We start from the raw sequence: 21818 nt of genomic DNA, 5'->3' as shown, positions 1-21818 counted from the left end.
CCCTGTACCACCTCTTTTCTAACCAGACTAGCCTACATATTTGCCTTAGAACAAGCCAGGCACTTTCATGTCTCTAGTAGCTCTGCTGATGCTTAATATTCTGTAGACATCACATATTCAGTGTGTCCAAACCCAGCCCTCCTCAGACTCTTCCCATATTCTCCTATTTGGTGACTGGCAGCATCATCTACTGGTCACAAACAGAGCATTATAAGTAAGTCTGATGATTTCACTCTCACTTTCCATCAAGCCTGTCTTAGAATTTTCTCTCAAGTCCATCTTCTCTCTTCAGTCTTCACTACCCTAGTTCAGATTTCATCACTGTCACTCGGCCTGTTGTAACAGTCTTCTTGTTCATCTCCCTTCCTCCAGATTCCCCTTCAAACCAACCTCTACCCTGCAGGCGCTCCCCTGTTTGAAGACCTTCAGCAATTCCCAGTGCCTGTAAGATAAGCCTAGATGTTTAACCCCATGCACGTCTTCCTGCAGTGCTCCATGAACCTTCTGCCGCCCTGTCTCCAAGAGGGGCTGGGGATGATGGTTTGCTTCAGGACTGGGACCAGAGGTTGGTGGGCCTACCAGGGGGATCCTTGCAGCCAGGTGGGCCCAGAGAGACAGGAACTATTGTTGCCATAGGCCCACTCAGGTGCGTAGGATAGAGTCTTTCCTGCCTCTAAACCTTTGCTCATTCACTTTTCTCTGCCTGGGATGCCCCTTCCCTGCTTCTCCACCTATCAAACTCCTAGTCTTCAGGAGCCAACTCATTTATGTCTCTTCTCTGTAACTTTCCCTGACTTGCCCACATGAAGTGTATCATTTCTCACTCTATTCCCCCACAGCAATTTCAGGAGGTTATTTTGTTGTTTCAGAGATTATAGTGGAAGCTTCAAAATACAGAGTTTCAACATATATCTCCACCTCATACACCCTCTGTCCTCTGCTCCACTGATTCTGCTGCCAGTAGCCCTGGTCAGGTGTCTAACCTGTGGAAGGCCGTCCCAGTCTCCTTCTGTCTGCTAAAGAGATGAGGTGGCTGGCTCCCTGCTCAATACACCATCTCTGTAATAGACCATTGGTGAGATGGCATTGTAGGAAGGAATGCCTAATCATGGTAATTGTAGTAACCATAACAATAGCTATCATTTATTGAGTTCTTACTGTGTATCAAGCTCTGTACTAAGGCTTTTATCTCTTTTAATACTTAAAATAACTGTGAATTCGATACTCTTATTACCTACATTTTCCCTATGTATGAACAAAGGCACTCTTAAGTAACTTCCCCAAGTTCCACCACTCACTAGTAAGTAGCACAGCCGTTGTGGCATATCTCGCTTATGATCTCGTGAGCAGAATTACCAGTCTGTATCCCCAGAGCCTCTACAGAATCTGGCATAAAATAGGTGTTCTGCAATGTTGGTTGGTTGATCGAATGAATGAATGAATGAATGAATCAGTGTTCTTCCCATTGAACTTGCTTCCAGGCTTAAGAGGGACTGGCTGAGCATCTGTAGCTTATGCCAAGAAGTATGGATTTTGTCTCCTCTCCTAATGCCCAGCTGTACACAGACATGTTCCCTCCCACTCAGTAACAAACTGCCTGGAACTCTTTCCTGGCTCATATTTACAAGAGAATGTGATAAATTCTGTATTGATCCCTGCTGTTCCACTGTAAATTTTGCAAAAGATGATTAAATAGAGCAATAGAGTCTGCAGGCATTGTGGCTCAATATGTTGTGGAGTGGTGTATCGACCTCCTCCATCCAAAGGCAGCCAGCGCCTATCCCTGCTGCCCCAGACCAGTAATTAAAATCCTGTGAGACTGGGATTTAAAATCCAATCATATCCCTGAATCAAGCCTTCTAGCCTCCCCATGTGACGAGTGCAATAAGGTAACGGCAGGAGCATGTTTATGTCCGTGCTGAAGCAGTCCCCATAGGGTGGGTAAGAAATGGAGAGTTGGGTAGCCCTGCTGGCTAAATCACTTCACCCTGACATCACAGCCACTTGTAAGACAATCTGTAGGTACATAAACAAGTCCCAGCCAAAGACCAAATCTCAGATTTATAAGAGCAAAATATCATGCACAAAAATTCACAAATTGTGTTTCCCTGTACACTTCTGTGCCCACACCCAGTAGTTGGTTTAAGCATGTGCTTTGGCTTGATTAAGCTCTGGCCTTCAGTAACCAAATAAGTGTTTGAATTTCCACAGGATTTCTTTGGTTTAATCTAAGCTGAAGCACAGCTTCCCTGTGCTGAGGCCTGTAATCAAGGCACAAGGTACTATTTAAATAAACTTACCCATCTTCTCCTCACATGATTGGGAGCTGTTTAAGAGCTGGGCCAGTGTTTTCTGATTCACCTTTGTATTCCTGGTGCCTAGCTTGATGCCAGACACCCAGAACATTCTTAAAAAGTATCTCTGAATGAATAAGCACAAGTTAAGCAATAAGTCTTGGAAAAAAAACCTCTGTAAGCTGATGTGTAAGTGTTAGACCTACCAAATGGTCATTCACTCGGTGCTTGAATACTTCCAGTGCTGGGGAACTCATTTGTTCCTCAGCCTGCTCAGAATCTATCTTTGGATTATGGTTAGAAATTTCGTATATTCAACCAAAATCCAAGGGTCTTTAATTTTACCATCTGGCTTATGTAGAATGAATCTGATCCCTATTCCACTGCCAGCCCTTCAAATACCTGAAGTTGCAGTCATATTCTTCTGAGCTATCTTTCTCCACCCTGAACCTCCAGTTCCTTAACCCATTATTTTCATGTGGCTTCCCAACCCTTTCCTAGTAAGTAGCACAATTGTGGCATATCTCTGCTTGTGATCTTTTATTAGGTTTGTTTTTTTAGTAATCTCTATACCCAACGCGAGGCTTGAACTCACAACTCTGAGATCAAGAGTCACATGTTCTTCTAACTGAACCAGCCAGGTGCCCAGCCCTTTCCTATTTTGATCCCTCTTCCCAGAACCATCTCTACTTTGTTTCTCTTCTGAAACCCGTGACTTCCCATTTATCTCCATTACTTTTCATCTCATTTGTTTCAGCTCTTAATGTCAACCATCCACCAGGTGCATCTCGTGCTCTTCCCAACCCTAATCTGTTGTCTGCAGATTCAACGAGCAGACCATGCCTTGATATTTGTGTCAAGGATAAACATACTAAACAGGACCAAGCCTCTTTGCTGCCTCTCGAAACTTCCTTCCAGGTTACTTATGATCTGTTAGTCGCTCCATTCCCCTTGGGTCTGGTTAGTCCACCAGTCACTATTAACTCTCCACACTGTACTGGCACCCAGCCCACAATTCTCCATCATGTTCTCAGGTTGTCCTCAGATACCCCAGCAAATGTCTGATGAAGTCCACATTTTCCCTGGCTGCACCTGATTGAGCAAATAGATAACCCTGATGAAGAAAGGAAATGAGGTTAGTCTGGCATGACTTGGTTTCCGTGAACCCATCGTGATGCCTGGCGATCATCACCATTTCCTTTTCTAGGCATTCACAGAGCATCCCTTTTGTAATACATCTGATTCTGGAGATTCTTTGCACTTTTATGTGAAAAGTGTATGATCAGATAAGTGCTCTAGGCGTTCAAAGGAGGAGGTGGTCTACATAGGCTAGAGTGGTCTGGGAAAGCTTTGGGATAGGGGAAATGGATCTGGGCTCACCACTGAAGAAAGCAGTGACAGCTCTGTGTAGTCCAGTCCTCTGGTCAGTTGGAATTGAAATCCTGGGGTGTGGGACCCAAGACTGGGCAGGTGGAAAGAGCCCTGGACTGGAAGGCCAGCTCCCACTCTCCCACTCACAGTCTCCATGACCACCTTGGGCTCCAACCTTCTGTTACCCAGGCTCCTCCAGTCTTTTTCTCCTTTGTGCTTACTCAGTGCAGCACCTCTGCTCTTCTCCAGCTGGTGCCATGGTTTCCCATCTCCCCAGTTACACAGTATGTGGCTCCCTTGTAGTGAGGGGAAGGGAGTCATCATCCTCATCCCCTTGTCTGCCTTCACCACACTGCGTTGTCACTGTTTCTGTCTCTGTTTGCGTCCCATCAGTCTTGGTTCTGCCCAAAGGCAAGAACTGATCTGATTCTGTGTGCCCAGCACCTCGCCCAGCATCAGTACTCAGTGGGTTTTAATGGAATGGCTGGATTCAGCCATGAAGCAGTAGCTCTCTGTTCCATGAACTTTAGAAATCCCCCTCTTTGAAGGTAAGGGATCCTACCTGTCTAGGTCCACTGGGGAGTTAGGACTGGTAGATGACCTTCTGGGGGGTCAGTTAATGTGAATCACTGTTCACCTGGTCCCCAGATGGGGCAGCCCTGAATGAGAAGAAAAGGAACCCCATTTTGTACCCTTTCTATAAAGCTGTCTATCCCAAGCCTACTTCTAGAAACCCCCCTATATCTTGGTTTTGGAGCCTCTGAGCACACTGGAAGGGAAGAAGAGAGATGATTTTTTTTCCTCTTTTTGAGTCATCAGGTCTTTAGAAGGTAGCACCATGTGGTGGAAAACCAGACCTGGCTTCTTCAAACACAACAACAAAAAAACTTATTATGGAAAATTGCAAACACATACAAAAATACAGTAATAAATCTCTGCTTTAAATTCCATCTTTACTATTTGTCTGCTGGGTGACCATGGGCAAATTATTTCAGCTCTCTGAGCCCGTATTCTCTGAATATTTGTATGATGAATAATTCAGACACTGTATACAAAGGCCTTACACACAACAAATGTTAGCTTGTCTCTTTTTGTCCTGCTCTTCTGCCAGACTCAGTTAAATCATCTGGAAAATGGGAAAAATAATACCTCTTCTACTTTCTTCAAATTGTTGTTAAGAATGAAATACATGGAAGGAGTCAGCACAGGGTATGGCATGTAGTGAGTGCTCAGTAAAGATTGTTGGTTAGAGGGGAGGCATATCTATAGGTGCACATGTATGTGTGTGTACATATCTTGAGAATGCTCAATGGTATGGCTTATGGAAACAGCTCAAGATTAGATGTCAGGAACTGGGGCTCTTTCTGGTTCCACTCAGCTTCCTGCAGCATTTTGGACAGGTCTCTTCTCTCTCACCTTCAGCCTCAGTGAATGGAGAAGAATTGGTTTGTCTCTGACCTGAGGAGCTACATACATACTAGCCGTGAGGATGAAACAGGGATGGGCTGCCAGGAAAAGGAGGGAGTTGAGAGGACAACAAGAGCCAGCAGACAGATGGGGAGAGCATGGATAGCTAGAGGGTGGTGGAGGCTTCCCAGAGAAGGAACCTTGAAGAAGGGGTAAGATCTAGATGGTCAGGGAGGCAAGGAGTGGAGTTCCAGGCAAGAAGAATGGCGCAAGCAACACTGTGGAGACAGGGAAGGTGTGCGGCTTCTTTGAGGTCGTTATTCTGTCTCTCTGGGAATGCTTCCTTGATGGGGAGCACACAACCAAAAAGATTTCGCTGCACCCTGACAGATACCTCTAATTATGGGAGTGATTTCCCTTATATTTAGCAAAAAAATTTTTTTTTAATTTTTTTAAATATTTGTTTAGTTTTGAGAGACAGAGACAGAGAGAGACAGAGTATGAATGGGGGAAGGGCAGAGAGAGAGGGAAACAGAATCAGAAGCAGGCTCCAGGCTCTGAGCTGTCAGCACAGAGCCCGATGTGGGGCTCAAACTCATGAGCCATGAGATCATGACCTGAGCTGAAGTCAGACGTTCAACCGACTGAGCCACCCAGGCACCCCAGTTCAGCAAAAAAACTTCCAATTGGAGATAGTAAACAGACTGTTGAAATAGTGAAAATCAGGATGAAGGTGGTAAAGGAGCTCGCAGTAAAAATGGGAGAGTGAATATAAACGTTATTACAAAGAACAATGTACAGTCTTTTTTTCCCAATCATTTTTGAGCTTTTTATTTTACTCAGTCCAAACAAAACCCCTAGAGGTGGGCAAGGCAGCAGTCATTACCACCAGAGAAGTGAAGCAGGTGCCCTCAATCACAGAGCCAGGGAGAGGTAACCCCTACTCCTGCAAGCTCCCCCACCCAGTGCTCTTTTAAAGGACTGGGAACCAGCTGCCTGTAGGGGAAGGGGTGAGTCATGGAAACTGCAGTGGTGGTAGACCTGGACCACTAGAAGGCCAGTCTGGCTGAGAGAACTGTAGGGGGCGGTGGGGAGTGTGTGAGTATGCTGATATTATCGATAATATAGCCTAACACATTTGTATAGGGCAGTTACTCTGTGTGTGTGTGTGTGTGTGTGTGTGTGTGTGTGTGTGTGTGTGTGTGTGTGTGTTTAAGCCCTCTTATCCTAGCATTATCTTCTTTGATATTCACAGAGGTAGGCAGAGGGCCAAGACTGGTAGTGACAAGGGAGGAGGCCTCCTCCCCCACCCTAATTTTAGTCCTCTCCCAGGGAAGGGTGTGTGAGCCTCTCTCCAACCACTTTGTCCCCACTTCCCGCCCACAGAGCCCAGAAGGTGTTGGGACTTGACATGATATAATTTTCTTTTTTTTTTTTTTTAAACATTTATTTATTTTTGAGACAGAGAGAGACAGAGCATGAACAGGGGAGGGGCAGAGAGAGAGGGAGACACAGAATCTGAAACAGGCTCCGGGCTCTGAGCTGTCAGCACAAAGCCCGACGAGGGGCTCGAACTCATGGACTGTGAGATCATGACCTGAGCCGAAGTCAGACGCTTAACCGACCAAGCCACCCAGGCGCCCCTGATATAATTTTCTAGAGAGGTGTTTGGGACCAGAAAAGAGACTAGGAGCTTTGGCCTACAGGTGTCAGCAACATGGGGCATGCACTTGCTGTCAGAGGGCTCTTCTGAGGCAAGAAGAACAGTTTTGTGTGTTTTGTGTGGCCTCAGAAGATAGTCCTTGGGAAGAAGTCCATTTATTTGGTAAATTTTAGTGAAAGCTATTCTGTGCCAGGCCCTGTGCTGGCTCGCAGTGGGTCAGACATAATCCCTGACTTCTAGGAGCCCTCAGTCTTGGATGCAGACAGAATGTTTGACTGCAGAATGATCGGTAAGACAGAGCAGAGGGCCTGTGGGAGCACAAATGATGGTACCAAACCTGGGGTGGGAAGGTTTCTTAGAGAAGCCTGAACCGGTCTTTAAAGATGAACAAGTATTTGCAGGAAGACCAAGGTGGGAGTGGGGATGGAGGGACAGGTTGGGGTTTGTAGGAAAAGGATCTGCCCTCAGTTTAGTGGGGGGAACCCTGTGGAGGGCCATGAGCATGAGGCTAGGTTCTGAACACATTCAGCGGAGTCAGGGTGACCACCTGTTTCTGATGTAGTAGGAGGGGTGTCTCTTTGTAGGGAATTAGAAGAGCTCACTACTAAGGTGTTTTTCCACTCAAAATCTATGATTTTGTCAAACCAAAGGCACTGTGCCAGTGGGCTCCCTGGGTCTTGGTGGGCCAGCCTTCTCTTCTGCCGGCACCATTTCCACTGCTTTACATGGTGAGACCCTAGCCAGCCACTGGTACCAACCAGAACCAGCCCGTACCCCACCCCACCCCCCTTCTCTCGTGGCCTATTGACAGATCCTCCAGAATCTGAAGGAATTCAAGACAAATGGTTAAGGGGATGGAGTTAATAAAATTTGAAAAATTGAGGCCTGTCACTCCACTAAACTTTTTTCAATACCACTGACAGAAACATATTTCCCCAATGAGTGACCTTCCACAGCTGTAGCGGGCAGGCGCAGCCGCAGCAGTGCTGCCAGGAAGCCAGTCTGCTATTTATCAAATATTATAAGCTGGGACACACTAATCTGGAGCAGGGAGAGGAGGGGAGGGGTCCTGCACTATACTGCCTGGGGTGCTCCAGGTGTTGGCCCCAGCCCCAGACAGCCAGTGGGAGGTGACGGATGGCCTGCGATTAGCACTCCCCACCTCCATGCGGCCCTCTCACTTGCTCCCAGAGGCCTGACCCTCTAGACCAGCTGCTCGGCCCGGAGGGGCCCTGAGTGGGAGACAAGGGGAGGTCAGGCCAGGGCACGGGCCATCCTGATGCCCCTGGAGAGGGCAGGCGGGTGAGACCCAATGTGGTTATTTATTGGAGTATAATGGTTTGTGGCCGTTGGTCGTGGAGGTGAAATCGATCAGTTGTAGAAGTCAGGTTCTATCAATTATTACAGCAATTAGTCAAGTCAGAGCATCAGTGCAAGGGTGCGGGGGCTGGGGGACTAATATTAGATGGACATTTTCCATGATGCCCCCACCTCAGCCTTCCTAAAGTGGGAGCAGAAGTGCTGCCCTGAGGCTCCAGAACCTTGGGGAACCTGGCTGGCTTCCCCCCTCAGGAGTAGCTGGGGTGGGGCCTTCTGGGCTAGAGATAGGCTCAGCACTGTTTTAAAAGGCGTCCTTGTGCTGGCTGGCCCAGGTGCAGAGATGTCCTACCTGTCCCCATCCCATCCTTTATGAGAAGTGACACGACTCCTACTAGAAATTACTCAGTGGCCAATGTTTATGGCACACATTTTTCATTCTGTAAGCAAATATAGATCACTGACAGCACTTGTTTGATGCAACTAATCTCACCCTATGTTCTTTCTCCCATTGTCTTCCTCTCTTACCTTCTCTTGCTCTCCCCCCCTCCCCTTTTCTTCCTGTTTCTCTTCTCTTCTACTCTTGGTCCTCTTTTCTTTCCCTTCTATAGGTCTCTGATTCCCTCTTTACTCTTTTCTTTCCCTTCTATAGGTCCCTGATTCCCCTTTTACTCCAGTCCATATCTAGTGACAGAGCTCCCTTTGAGGCTGCCTAAGAAAGGAGACCTTTCCACTCTGCTAAACTGTAGCTCCCTTTCAGCTCTAGCTATGGTCCCGGAAATAGGGGTGGTGGGGCAGGCAGTTGCCATCTGCCACTGGCCCTCGGCCCTTGTGGAGCGCCTCAGTGTTGAGCACCAGAGAGAACAGGAGTGGGCTGGGAAAGCCAGACCATGTGAGCAGGCCCCTTGGCACTCCATTCCTTCCTGGGCCCCCACAGTACTGTCTGTCCCTCCTTCAGCCCAAGTTGTCGTTGTATGGTCGTCTTCCATCCCCATTAGCTTCTGGAAAGCTGAAGTTGTTCCTTGATGCAAACTCTAGATAACAGCTAATCTTAAAGACAGGAAGAGGAGCCTGCAGAAGAAATGGTCACAGAGGTGTGAGGAAAACCTGAAAAAGTGGTTTTATAGAACACAAAAGAGTGGCCAAGGTATCAGTTGCTATAGAGTGGTCAAAAAATACAAAAAAGAAGGCTATTCACTGGCTTTGCCAATCCCCCGTCATCCTACATACAGAGCCCTGCTGATACAAAACACCCAGTCACTGCCAATAGAATTGAAAGAGTGAGGTTCCAGCTGAGCCCCTAAAGACCCACCTACTAGTTACGAAGAACACAGACACCCTCCTTACCAGGGAGCTGGCACTTTATCCTATAAGTAGTGAAAAGCCAGGGAAGGATATTTCAGCAGGAGTATGTTTTGGCTGCCCTTTTGGGAGTGTGGAGAATTGGAGTTGAGAAAACCTGGCCATGGGTTTGACTCCTGGTCCAAGCAAATAATTAGCTTTGTAACCTTGGGCTATGATTTCACTTTTCTGAGCTCTAGTTTTCATGTCTATAGCATGGGGATTTTAATTCCTACCTCTCAATAGTGGTTGTAAGGATTAAGTGATGTAATGTACATGAAGTACAGAGCACAGTGTCTGGTAAATAGTAAGTGCTCAGTAAATACTTATTATTACCACCACTCCTAGATATATAACCAAGAGACATGAAAACACATCCACGTGAAGACTTGTGCACATACTTTCATAGCAGCATTATTCATAATAGCCAAGGGGGAAACAGCCCAAATGTCCATCAACTGATGAATGACTAAACAAAATGTGGCCTATCCACAGAATGGAGTTTTATTCATCCATTAAAAGGAATGCTGCATTTCTGCTTTCATGTTGTAGCATGAATGACACTACAACATGGATGAACCTTGAAAACATGCCAAATGAAAGAAGCCAGACAGAAAAGGCCATATACTGTATGTTTCAATTTATATGAAATGTCAAGTATAGGCAAATCTATAGGAACAGAAAGTATAGGTTAGGGTGTCTGTGATAATGGCTATGGGCTTTCTTTTTGAGATTATGAAAATGATCTGAAATTAGTGGTGATGATTGTATTACCCTGTAAGTATATTAGAAACCACTGAATTATACACTTTAAAAGGTTGAATTTTATGGTATGTGAATTCTATCTCAGTAAAAATTATATATATTAATATTTTATATCAAATTCCTATTAGAAAATAGGAATCATGTATAAAAGTATTAATTTTTCTCATTGATAATAAGTGTCCTTGCCCTAGATCATACTTCTTGCTCTCTCCTCCACTCCCTTCTCCCACACCTCTTCCCCTGCAGCCCAGGCAGACAGCCACATGTAAATGCTTAATAAAGCTTACAGTTGTTGGTTGATAAATTTATAGACCTTTAAGAAGCAGAGAGCTTCAGTAGGAATAGTTTTAGATCATGGAACAAATGTTCCACAGCCTAGGATTAAGAAATGCTGAGTTTTGGGGCACCTGGGTGGCTCAGTCGGTTAAATGTTCCACTTCAGCTCAGGTCATGATCTCACTGTTCATGGGTTCAACCCCCGCGTTGGGCTTTGTGCTGACAGCTCAGAGCCTGGAGCCTGCTTCAGATTCTGTGTCTCCCCCTCTCGCTGCCCCTCCCCCACTCTCACTCTCTCTCAAAAATAAATAAATGTTAAAAAATTTAAAAAGAAAAAAGAAGAAATGCTGAGTTTTATAGTCCATCAGTAAACAGTAGCGGGACACACGCCTTGAGCCAGGCCCCATGCTGATGTGCATTGGCCTGCATATTTAGTGTTTTCAACCAACCCATTAGATCCTTCTGGCAGGGACTGTGTCTTAACCCTTCTTTACTTCCTGACAACACTTCCTTAGCAAGAAAGATCGAGGAATATTCCATTTAACACATAGTTCTTGAGTATCTGCTGTGTCCAAGGCACAGCTTTCTTAGGTTTCGGTCTCCCTGCTTCGAGAGAAGTGCCTTTGGGGCCAGGCCAGATCTGATTCTTTTGTGTCTCAAGCCCCACACATTCAAAGTTTGACAAATTGAATGGAATGGACAGTTTTTGAAGAGGAGAGTGAGGGTTCAGACCTGGGCTTTGAGAAGGAGATTCTAATAATGTGGGGGTCAGAGGAGCCTTTCTTCCATATCTGCCAAGGCTTTGTACCAAGTAGACACTTTATACAGGCTTGTGAGCTGCCAGAACTTAAAAGAGAAACAAGGTAGATGCATGGCCCCCAGCAAGCCCCTTCTTTTTATCATACTTCAGGTTCTTTGTCCTCCAAGCACAGGAACTGATACAGAAAGAAATGCCTGCCCACATGCACATTTTCCTATTAGAAAATAGGAATCATATATAAAAGTATTAATTTTTCAGTTGGAATTGGTAAGGGCATCAAACCTTGGGGCTAGCATAGCCAGGTTCCTGGTAATGCCCACTCCCTTCCAGAGGACTCAGTTAACTCCAGTAAGCAAGAAATACCAGAGGTAAAAGACATTAAAGAAGAGAGAGGAGTGGAGAACAGAAAGAAGGGGGCTGTTTCACCTTTTTTCAGAAAGTCTGTGCTTTAGAAAGGAACCCTCTTATATGATTTTATTAATGAATATTCATCTGTATGCAGATGAGTTTGTTAATGACTAATGCATTGGCATTAGGATATATTTATGTCTTTGGTATATTTTTTAGCATATTCAGCTGTGTGTGTTTGTTTTCTGTGTGTGTGTATAGAGCACACCTGTGTGTACATAACACATGTATGTGTGGGTAGTATGTTTCTGCACATATGTGCATGTGCATGTAGGAACGCCAGTACCCTGACCTCTGTGTCAGAATTAAGAACTCTCCTGTCAGAGCAGCTTGATGTTTGTCACACCATTCTACAATCTCTTAGGGTTTTGTTGCTATTTCCATGGGAATTCCTTACTTTGAAATCAGGGCCCAAGTCACCTTTGAGGGAAGGCTGAGGCCCCAATGATCACTCATAGAGTCTTTAACTACTTTTCTTCTTCCTGCCAGGAGCCAACCCCCTTCAGAGGAATGAAATGGGACACACACCTTTGGATTATGCCCGAGAAGGGGAGGTGATGAAGCTTTTAAGGACTTCGGAAGCAAAGGTAAATTTCGGAGAAAGGAGAAGGCCTATGGGTACTCCATGCTGCATTTAATCTTTTGCTCATTAAATGATGTCTGGCTCCACACCAAAGGCCACTTCTCCTTAGGTGATTATTGTCTGTTTTAATACAAATCCAGGGGAAGCCTGGGTGGCTCAGTTGTTAAGCATCTGACTTTGACTCAGATCATGATCTCATAGTTCATGAGCTCGAGTCCCACATAGGGTTAGCTTGAGCCCCGCTTCGGGTGAGCTCGTGCCCTGCTTCGGGTGAGCTTGAGCTCTACTCCAGGTGAGCACGAGCCCTGCTTTGGGTAAAACACAAGCCCCGCTTTGGGTGAGCCCCACATCTCTCTCTCTCTTTGGGTGAGCCCCCCTTCTCTCTCTCTCTCACCTTCTCTCCCTCTGTCCCTCCTGTGATTCTCTCTCTCTCGCCTCTCGCTCACTTGCACTCTCTCTCTAAAACAAAACACACACACACACACACACACACACACACACACACATATGTATCTATATATACATACACATAATGTGTATATAAACACATACATAAATCTAGTCCCCAGTCTTAATAAGAATAGGAAGCTACCCTTATCATGACCAGGCAGAGGCCTGGGCCACTTCTGGGTTCTGAGGACTAATCTTCAAATTCAGTTTTTGAGCTAATAGACCTTCTAGCTCCTTTTCATAGGACCGGGATAGTTAGACAAAATCTTTAACCCAAGTACTGTTTCCTCAGTCGTTATGTATTCTATAACCTCAGCAAGTAATCCTTTCCCATCATCCCTCCTTTCAGAACCATTCCCTGACCCTTCCCCTCCACACACAGTCCAGAGAGCCTGGTATAGTCTGAGCCAAAAAAATCTCCATCTTAATTTGATCTTCTCAACCAAACTTTTGAGCTCCCTAAATATAGGCAGCTTTCTGCTCTTCCCAGCCACTGAGCTATCACTCAGGAACTACTTGGCAGAGTCCAGGCATTAGAATCACAAATCTCAGAGCTGCCAGGGACCTCAGAAATTGTCAAGTCCGGTGGTAAGAAATTTTACCAAAGCCTAAACAATTAAGTCAGAGGAAATTAAGATGTTGTGGTTGAGGAGAAGTGGACCAGAGTTGCACCCAACTGGCCTAGCCCTTCTCTCCTGAGCAGCCTCAGGGGAGGCTCTGCTGTGAACACACGTTTTAAATCTCTGAAGCCTAAATCAATGGACTCGTTTTACTCCTGGGGAAACTAGAGCCGAGGGATGTGACATGACTTTGGCTCCAGAGTGAGTTAGTGTCAAACCTAAGCTAATAGACTTGAATACAAGGTCAGGTGATAGGTTCCGTGGTAGGACTGGAACTGGAAGACTTGGTTGCTGACTCTCATTCTTGTGTTCTGTCCAGGATCATGGAGTTTCTGTTGGCATATTGGCTGATGTACCTTGAGATGATTCAGTGTGACAGGTCCCACCTAGTGGCAGATATTCTCTGTGTCTTGAGTAAGAGCACTTAGGTCATTGGACTGAAACAGACAAGATACGGGTTGTGATCCCAACTCTACCACTCACTAACTGGGTGATGTTGGGCTAGCACTTGCTTTCACTGAAGCTCAATTTACCTCTGTGAAATGAAGACATTGGACAGAATGGTTTCTAAGGTTCTATTCTGTATACAATTGTCTACATGTCAGGATAAACCAGATTATGTTGTAATAACCCAGAATTTCAGTGGTGTAAAGCAATAAACATTTATTTTTGGCCTCATGCAGCCTATCCATCATGGGTCAACAGTGGGGGCTCTGTTCATCAAAGGCCTGCAGAGACCAGACTGGCATTGCAGCCACCCTCTGGGATGTTGCAGGTTGCTTGCCAGAGGGAGAAGAATGCTCTGGAGGGTCTTGCATATGCAGTTAAATGCCCAGTCTGGAAGTAGACCCTTCCACTCACAGCTCACTGGACAGAACTAATCCCTGTTCCCACCCAATCACAAGGGACCAAGGGGAGTAATCCTACCATGTGCCTACAAGGGGGAGACTGGAAATGTCTGGCAGCCAGAATTAACCATATAGTTTGTTTCCCTGGGAGCCTTAGTAACTACCCTGCAGTAGTTTCCTCCAGAGGAGAGGAGGTAGGAAGGGAGATGGGCTTTCACAGCACATCCTGAGGGGTGCTTGGGACCAGCAAGAGTGAAAATTCCTAGAGAGCAAGTAATTCCCTCCTCTCTGTTCAGATTTTCCATCCCTAGGAATATCCCTAGAGGTAGAGTCAGTTTGCCCAGGTGCCTTAAAGATATCCCTAAACGTGTTTCACATAACCTTGGACTGCACTCCTGTCATCCCTCAGGCACAATAGCTGTCCCATGAGACCATGCCCTAGACTTGGCCAAGAGAAACCATGGTGTGTCAGGTGGTCTGACATAGGGCAAGTCTCTTAGTGCCAGCATAGGTGGAGGGGTTAGAGCTGCTGTGGGATCCTTAACAAAATTCGGCTGCTTAAGAAGTGGCTTGATGTTGGCCATGTTAGTACAAGGCTAGTGTCCCGAGTAAATAAATGGTGGTTGTGTTCCTCTGTTCCAGTCAGACCCTTCTGGACCACAGAGGGCAATCGCAGACACTACCTTCTGAGTAGACATGGAGCTCTTAGAATCTGTGCAGAGTAGGGCAGCTAAGGGGAAAGAGGAACTATGCCAGAGAAAAAGCCAAAGGCAGTGGGGACATCAGGCCCAGAAAGGAGAGACCACATATAGACACAGGAATAGCTGTGAGTGAAAGGGGGGGGGGGGGGGAGATTCATTCACTAGCAGAGCTGGGACAGAACCAGGCTCAGTGGCAGCTATCGGGAGGAGCTCCCTAACAGAGCTGTCACACAGTGCACGGGGCTGCCTTTGGAGGCTGGAAAACCACGTAGAGACTGCTTGGGGTTCTGTAACCTCTCCATGGAAGACTATTTCTCTGTTGTCACCTCTCTGTACTTTATGTTTTCATCTGGTCTGAAATGTCCCAACTGTCCACTGAGCATCTCTCCTTGATTGCTGTGCTGTACTGTCCTGTCACCCCTCAGTTTTCCTTGGGTATTAGCATTGTCTTTCAGTTGCTCAGCATCTACTTTGTTACCCATTCTTCTCTGATTTTTTTTTTTTTTCCTCTAAGCTGCAAAAAAACACTACCTCTTCAAAATCATGAGGCAGAGCTTCATGGGAAGAACACTGCTATAGACCTGGTTCTGTCCCACTTTGCCAGTAAGTAAGCAGTAGCTGATCCTCTCTGAGTTCAGGCCTTACGTCTATAACCTAATGACTCAGGCCTGGAGGGTGCTGAGGCTCCAGCCTGAGACCTCATCTCCTGGCTCTTTGTCTAGACATGGGTGACTGCCACTCCGATCTTATCTTACTCTCCTTCTATGCACCCAGCATCCTCCTGCTTCCCAGCCCAGCCTTCTCCACCCTGTAGTCAAATATGTGTTCGTTATGGAAAATGTGTAAGTGTAAAAGTCATATGTGTCATTATAGAATATTTGGAAAGTAAATTAAAGAGAATTAAATAATTTAGTACATGTTTATGAATGTGTGCCAAGCTCTGGGCTAGGTAAGAAGAAGACAGGTGGGTGAAACACTCAAAGAGCTTACCGTCTGGTGAAGAGACAGGCAAGTGAACCATGAAAGTGAACCAGGGAAGCCCAGGGACTGTGGGAATCCAGAGGTGGCTTCGAATCCTACCTGGGGAGATCAAGGCAGTCTCACTGGAGGACAGGGCAACTGAGCTGAATTTCAATGAACATTTTAGCCCTACTATCGATATGTGATCACTATTAATATTTTTAATTATTTATAATAATAGTAGGTATTATTAAGTGCATCTTTTATTAAGTGCATCTAGGTACTATGCCAGGTGCTTTCTCTGCATTTTTTATAACCCTGTAACAAATCCTTGAAGCAGCTCTTATTACCCTGGTTTTATAGATGGGAAAACTGAAGCTGAAAGAAAGAAAGCAGATACTTAACAGAAAATCAGGTTGTTAAAAGTAACTATTGGGGTATGAATCAGAGGATTTACTTTCATGATACTATATTTGCCTTTTCTGAACCTTACCTATATATATGTATATAGATGGCCTTTTTTTTTTAACCTGGTTGATAGCCTACGGTACATACAGGGGTCTTAAACTTGCAGCCATGTTTTATTTTAACAATCCAAGAATTTATTAAAAATGTGACCCCGTAAGGGTTGGGGGTGTGGATTCCTCCCAGCTCGCTATTATATTTTGTGCTAGCCTAACAGACATTTATATTTCCTACTTGGCCCTGAAGGTGTTTGAGTTATGATCCTAGTCCCATATTTGGAATTTGCTTTTTTTTTTCACTTAATATTATTTCTTTTTTTTAAGTTTAATTATTATTATTATTTCTTTTTAGTAATCTCCATACCCCAGCATAGAGCTTGAACTCACAACCCTGAGATCAGGAGTCACATGCTCCTCTGACTGTGCCAGCCAGGTGCCCTGCTTAATATGATTTCTTGAAAATTTTCCCATTTTCAAGTTATCCATAAGCCTAATTTTTAATTTCATTCTGCCTTTTAAAATGTGTCACTTATCTAAGAATCTCTGTCACTTTTTTTTTTTAAGTTTATTTCTTTATTTTGAGATAGAGAGAGAGAGTGTGACTAGAGGAGGAGCAGAGAGAGAGGAGAGAATCCCAAGCAGTCTCTGTGCTGACAGCATGGGCTTGGACCGTGAGATCATGACCTGAGCCAAAATCAAGAGTCAGATGCTTAACCAACTAAGCCACCCATGCACCCCAAAGAATCTCTGTCACCTTTAGTAGCCTACATGATTTTCTCCTTGCTGCTGGTTTGCTCAGTTTCTCTGCTTTGTCTGTGCAGAAGCTTCCTTGGGCCCCCTAAGAAGATTCAGAGGTGGATGAACCCCAGCCCCTGTCCTCTGAGCTGGCCATCTGGAAGTGGAGGATGGGAGAGAGGCAGGCACCCTTGGTTCTGATACCCACAGACTGATTTGTATGTTAGGAGGGGTCCACAGAGAGTTTGTGGGGGCTCCAAGAAAGCATGGATCACCTTCAGGCAGAATGAGCAGGGCAGGCTTCGTAAAGAAGGTAGTTGTGATCTCACTTTGAAGGATTTTGTTACATGGAGAGTTTAATACTTAAAGCTTAGACCATTTTCATGTTTTAACTAAGAGACGAAGGAGAGAGGTAGAAATATATCTCTGTGCACACGATGGCAGATAAAACAAAAATATGGGGAGCTAGTCCATGATGAATATTCAGCTGAGGGGGACGTGCTGGTGCCAGCCCGCATCTCCACTCCCGGATCCTCGTTCCGCCGAGACTCACGAGGAATTTATTGCTCATTTTAATCACACCCAGAGAATGAATTGGCAGGAATATTAGGCAGATAGGCCTATCATATATATTTTATTTGCATATCCCAGTGACAGAATCACAAGCACATTTCCTGTATCCATATTTTTTCATTTGCTTCAGGGATAGCTGGGGATGCAGTGCTCCCCTGGGCCCGCATTCTGGGCTGCAAACCTGGGTGCTGAGGAGACCCCTCTTGGAGAGAAGGGGTGAGGTACACAGGAGAGTAAGAGGGTTATCTTGCTCCCGTCATAGGGTGAAGTGATACCCTTTCCCCACTTTGCCCAGCCTGCTCCCTGCTGCATTTCATTTCAAGTGCCAACATGCCCCATGCCTGGCCCTGTGCTTGGCCTTACGGGGATGACAGCACCATCTGACCTTCATTGCAGCTTTACAGTGGGCCAGACACGGAGCTATGTGCTTATGAGGACAAGCTTTTGCTTTCTCTTTTCTTTGTTTTTAACTTTTAAATAAGTTTTTATTGAAATATACTTCTATAAGGTGCATATATCTTAATTATATAGCTCTCTGTATTTTCACAAGCTAAACACAGCTGATCAAGAAACAGACCATTATAGACACTCAGAAACCTACCTTATACTTCCAGTCACTGCCCATCCCCCAGGGGTAAGCATTACCCTGATTTATTTTAATTTTATTTTTACATAATTTCAAAAATAGTGCGATGAATTCTGTAAATTCTTCACCCACATTACCAATTGTTAACATTTTATCACATTTGCTTTATTATATATATATATAGAGAGAGAGAGAGAGAGGTAATTCTTTCTGAACTGTTTAAGGGTAAGTTACACACGTGATGCCCCTTTATCAAATACTTGTATTTCCTAAAAGGACATTTTCTTACCTCAGTACGGTCCTCAAAAGCAAGGCATTAATATTGATATTAACTAATCTGTCAGTGTTATTCACACTTCACCAGTTTGTCCCAATGACTGTCTTTACAAGAAAAGAAAATTCTGGATCCCAAATTGGATTTAGTTTCATATCTCTTTAGTAGTCTCCATTAATCTAGAATGGTTCCTCAGTCTTTCCTTGTCTTTCATGACCTTGACATTTAATGGGTTCAAGCTGGGTATTTTGTAAAGTGTCCTTCAGTTTGGGTTTGTTTGATGTTTCCTTATGATTACATTTAGATTACACATTTCTGGCAAGAACACCTTCTGGTGTTTATTTCAATAAAATCATTAGGTAGCCCCATGCTAAAAGTAGGAATAGGAGATTAGTGTTTTAAGTCTCATCTCCCTAAATAGACTGTGAACTCCCTGGGGCAGGAAACAGGTCTTTTCTTACCTCCAGGGTGTAAATTGCAAGCTCTAGAGCCAGACTGCAAAGGTTAGCATATTCTGTCTCTATTACTTGCTACCGGTGGACCCATGCTTTAATGCACTTCATCTCTGTGCAGAGGAGGAAGAGATACACTGAACTTCTTATGGCTGGGAGGATTAGAACAGCTGGTTCCCAGTCAGATGAGACCCAGCAATTGATGCTAACACTAGTGAGTGAGAGTTTGAGGAGTAACGGGATTATTTACATAGGCTCAGATCCTCACCCCACAGGATACTTATTAATTACAAAGGGGAAAATGGTAGTGGAAAAACATGGCACAGACCACCTTAACCCAGTGATCAAAGTCAACATCACCAGTTATAAAATAATCAACATCCTGTGCCTCCTGATATGATACACTAAGAACACAACTCATCTTCTCACTTGAGCCAGTCCTCTTAACCTTCTCTCACCAGTCTTTGAATCAACCCAGCTATTTGCACAGTGACATGATCTGATTTACATATTAAAACATCACTCTGGCAGCAAGGAGGATGGGCTGGAAGAGAAGACAATGGAATCCAGGATGCTGACATAATGGTCACTGAGTGTAATGGAAGTGACACCTGCTATGTGCCCTAACTTTCTCTACAGGGGTGTATACTTTATGAGCTAGTTCAAGAGATTTTCAAGTCCCTTGGGTGCCTCTCTCATCCTCCAGGCCTCTTTGTTGGACCTCCTGGGCTCCTCTTACCATCATTCCCCCACTCAGCGTTCTTTCCATCATCCCGTGACCCTAGTCTCATCTGTTGCCCCCTGTCCTTTTGGTGACTTTCTTACCAAGGCTTCTCTGTCATTGAAGCTTCAGAGCATGGGAGAAGCCCTGAGATGCGAATTGGGGTCAGCGTCAGGAACATGGGGCATATCTGAGTATATCTGAGAGCAGCCTAAGTGGGCTCTGTGACCCTGACCTCCCATGAGAGGTAAATGGTAGCTTGGCCTTTCTTCTGTTCCCTCCTCCATACCTATTGCATGCTTGCCCAGGGTCTCATTCTGTCTACTCACCACTCCCACCTTCACCTCAGCTGCCCTTTCAGTGAACACATTGCCACTTTCATTGTCAGACCTGTTCCTTGAGGGATACCCAATAATAGGGTTGCCTGACATACCCCTTCTCCCTGTAACCCTCCCCCAAAGAACCACTCATCTCAGCTACCCACCACTGAGTGTGTGCAGCTAGGCTTCACCCCAGCCTCCCAGCCCTTTCCTGTAAATGCACTCACAGCCAGGAGGGGTGCCATATTAAATCAAGAATGATAGAAACCAGTGGCCACGATTATCCGCCAAGATGCAGCATGGGGAGCTGGTTGCTGCCGGCTCCAGGTGAGGACTTCTGAAGCTAATTGCATGTGGCTTTTATTAAGATGATCACTCCCCCACTTCTGCTCTTGTGGGTAGTTTCTTCCTAGTGCTCTCAGCCCAGTGTCCTCTCCTTCTGCAGGCTGGGTCACCTGCCCTATCTTCTCCTCTAGTGGAACTGTGTCAAAGCAGGGCCTCGACCTCAGTCCCTATAGGCTTCCTCTCCATCTCCTCAAAAAGCCGGAAACAGTAGTAGCCTACATTTATGGAGCCCTTACCAAGTGCCTTCTCCCATCTTACTCTCCTTCCCCAAAGAGAATATATCCAGACCAAATATTTTCCTTTCCTGTGTTCTTTCACAAGCCTGGGCTCATAGCTGATGCCTCAAAAAGCCATTCATTCAGGGGTGCCTGGCAAGCTCAGTTGGTGAGTATGATACTTGATCTCAGGGTTGTGAGTTTAAGCCTCATGTTGGATGTAGAGATTACTTAAAAAATAAAATAAAATCTTCAAAAAAAAAAGGCCACTCTTTCATTCAACACATTTTTTAAAAAATACAAACTCTGTGCTAAGCATTAGGAAAAGAGCATGAAGCAGTAAACTTTAACCTGGTTTAATCCCAGCGTCCTATATATTTTTATCAAAAAGTCCGATACATTTTCAGAAGTTTTTCTGAATAGATATTGAGAACTCCAGGCTGGGGGAGAATCAGGATGTGTCCTGATTTAGGCCACAGGTTGGGTCTTTCCCAGGACCATCTAGAAAGCTCCTGAGAAACCGGCCAGATCACAGTATAACCTTTTCCCTATACTCACCCCCATAAAAGCCAGGGACCCTTTACCCTTGCCCAAGAAAATAACAGGAATACTAAACTCATGACATCAGAGAAGAGTTATAGGAGTAGAACTGTTTCCCTGGAGAAGACTTAGGAAGACCACAGGGTCCTAACCAAACCAACAGAGTGGCAAGAAAAGTCATGTTGCCTGTGACAAATGAAAAAGATATGTTCTGTGAGGCCCCACACATCAATGCATGGAAAGCACCTAGAGGCTGAATTTCTAACACATAAGGAAAACTGGCAGGCAGAGATGAGCTGCCTTGTGCAGTTGGAGGTATCCCCAGAACCTCGCTGGTGTTGAGACTGTACCCTACAGACCTAGGCTTCCTAAGGAGGGAGCCTCAAGAGCCATTTCTGGGGTAGTGGGGCATCTAAGTGGACTAGGCTCCTAGCTTCTGCTTGATCCAGAGCAACTCTTCATCTGTGGAGCCCATACAGGTTAAATTAGTTAAAAGGGTTCCTGTGTCCCCATCCTACCTCCAAGAAAGCACTGGGTTAAATAGTTATCAAAATGCAGTGAAGGAGAGAAATAACGTTTATCAAAGGCCTTCCAAGGGCCAGCTACTGTGTTCTCTGCTTAAGTCTCTCACACTACCACTTCTGCTATACATTTGCTATGTGCCAGAGACTCTGCCGAGTTCTTTGTGTATGTTATCTCACCTGATTCTCCCCAGCATCCCACCAGGACCCTGGAAGGTGGGTGTGAGTCACCATCTCCGTATTAGAGATGAGGAAATGAAAATTCCGGGAGTTGAATGAACTTCCCCAAGGTCAGCTAGCTAGTAAGT

General features: G+C 45.2%; 1 protein-coding gene across 5 annotated transcripts in view; it reads left to right on the top strand.

Annotated features, from left to right (window-relative positions):
• The window catches only part of CLPB (ClpB family mitochondrial disaggregase), a 143248-nt gene that overhangs the window by 92716 nt on the left and 28714 nt on the right, over positions 1 to 21818 (top strand). For all 5 annotated transcript variants that reach the window (XM_060605702.3, XM_060605703.3, XM_060605704.3 and 2 more), the window contains one exon: positions 12092 to 12189. In XM_060605702.3, the coding sequence (XP_060461685.1) occupies positions 12092 to 12189 (98 nt within the window). The remainder of the gene's footprint in view (positions 1 to 12091; positions 12190 to 21818) is intronic.

The sequence above is a fragment of the Panthera onca genome, chromosome D1, assembly GCF_046562875.1.
Source record: "Panthera onca isolate mPanOnc1 chromosome D1, mPanOnc1 haplotype 2, whole genome shotgun sequence".
Classification (NCBI taxonomy): domain Eukaryota; kingdom Metazoa; phylum Chordata; class Mammalia; order Carnivora; family Felidae; genus Panthera; species Panthera onca.
This window is presented reverse-complemented; position numbering and strand designations above follow the sequence as displayed.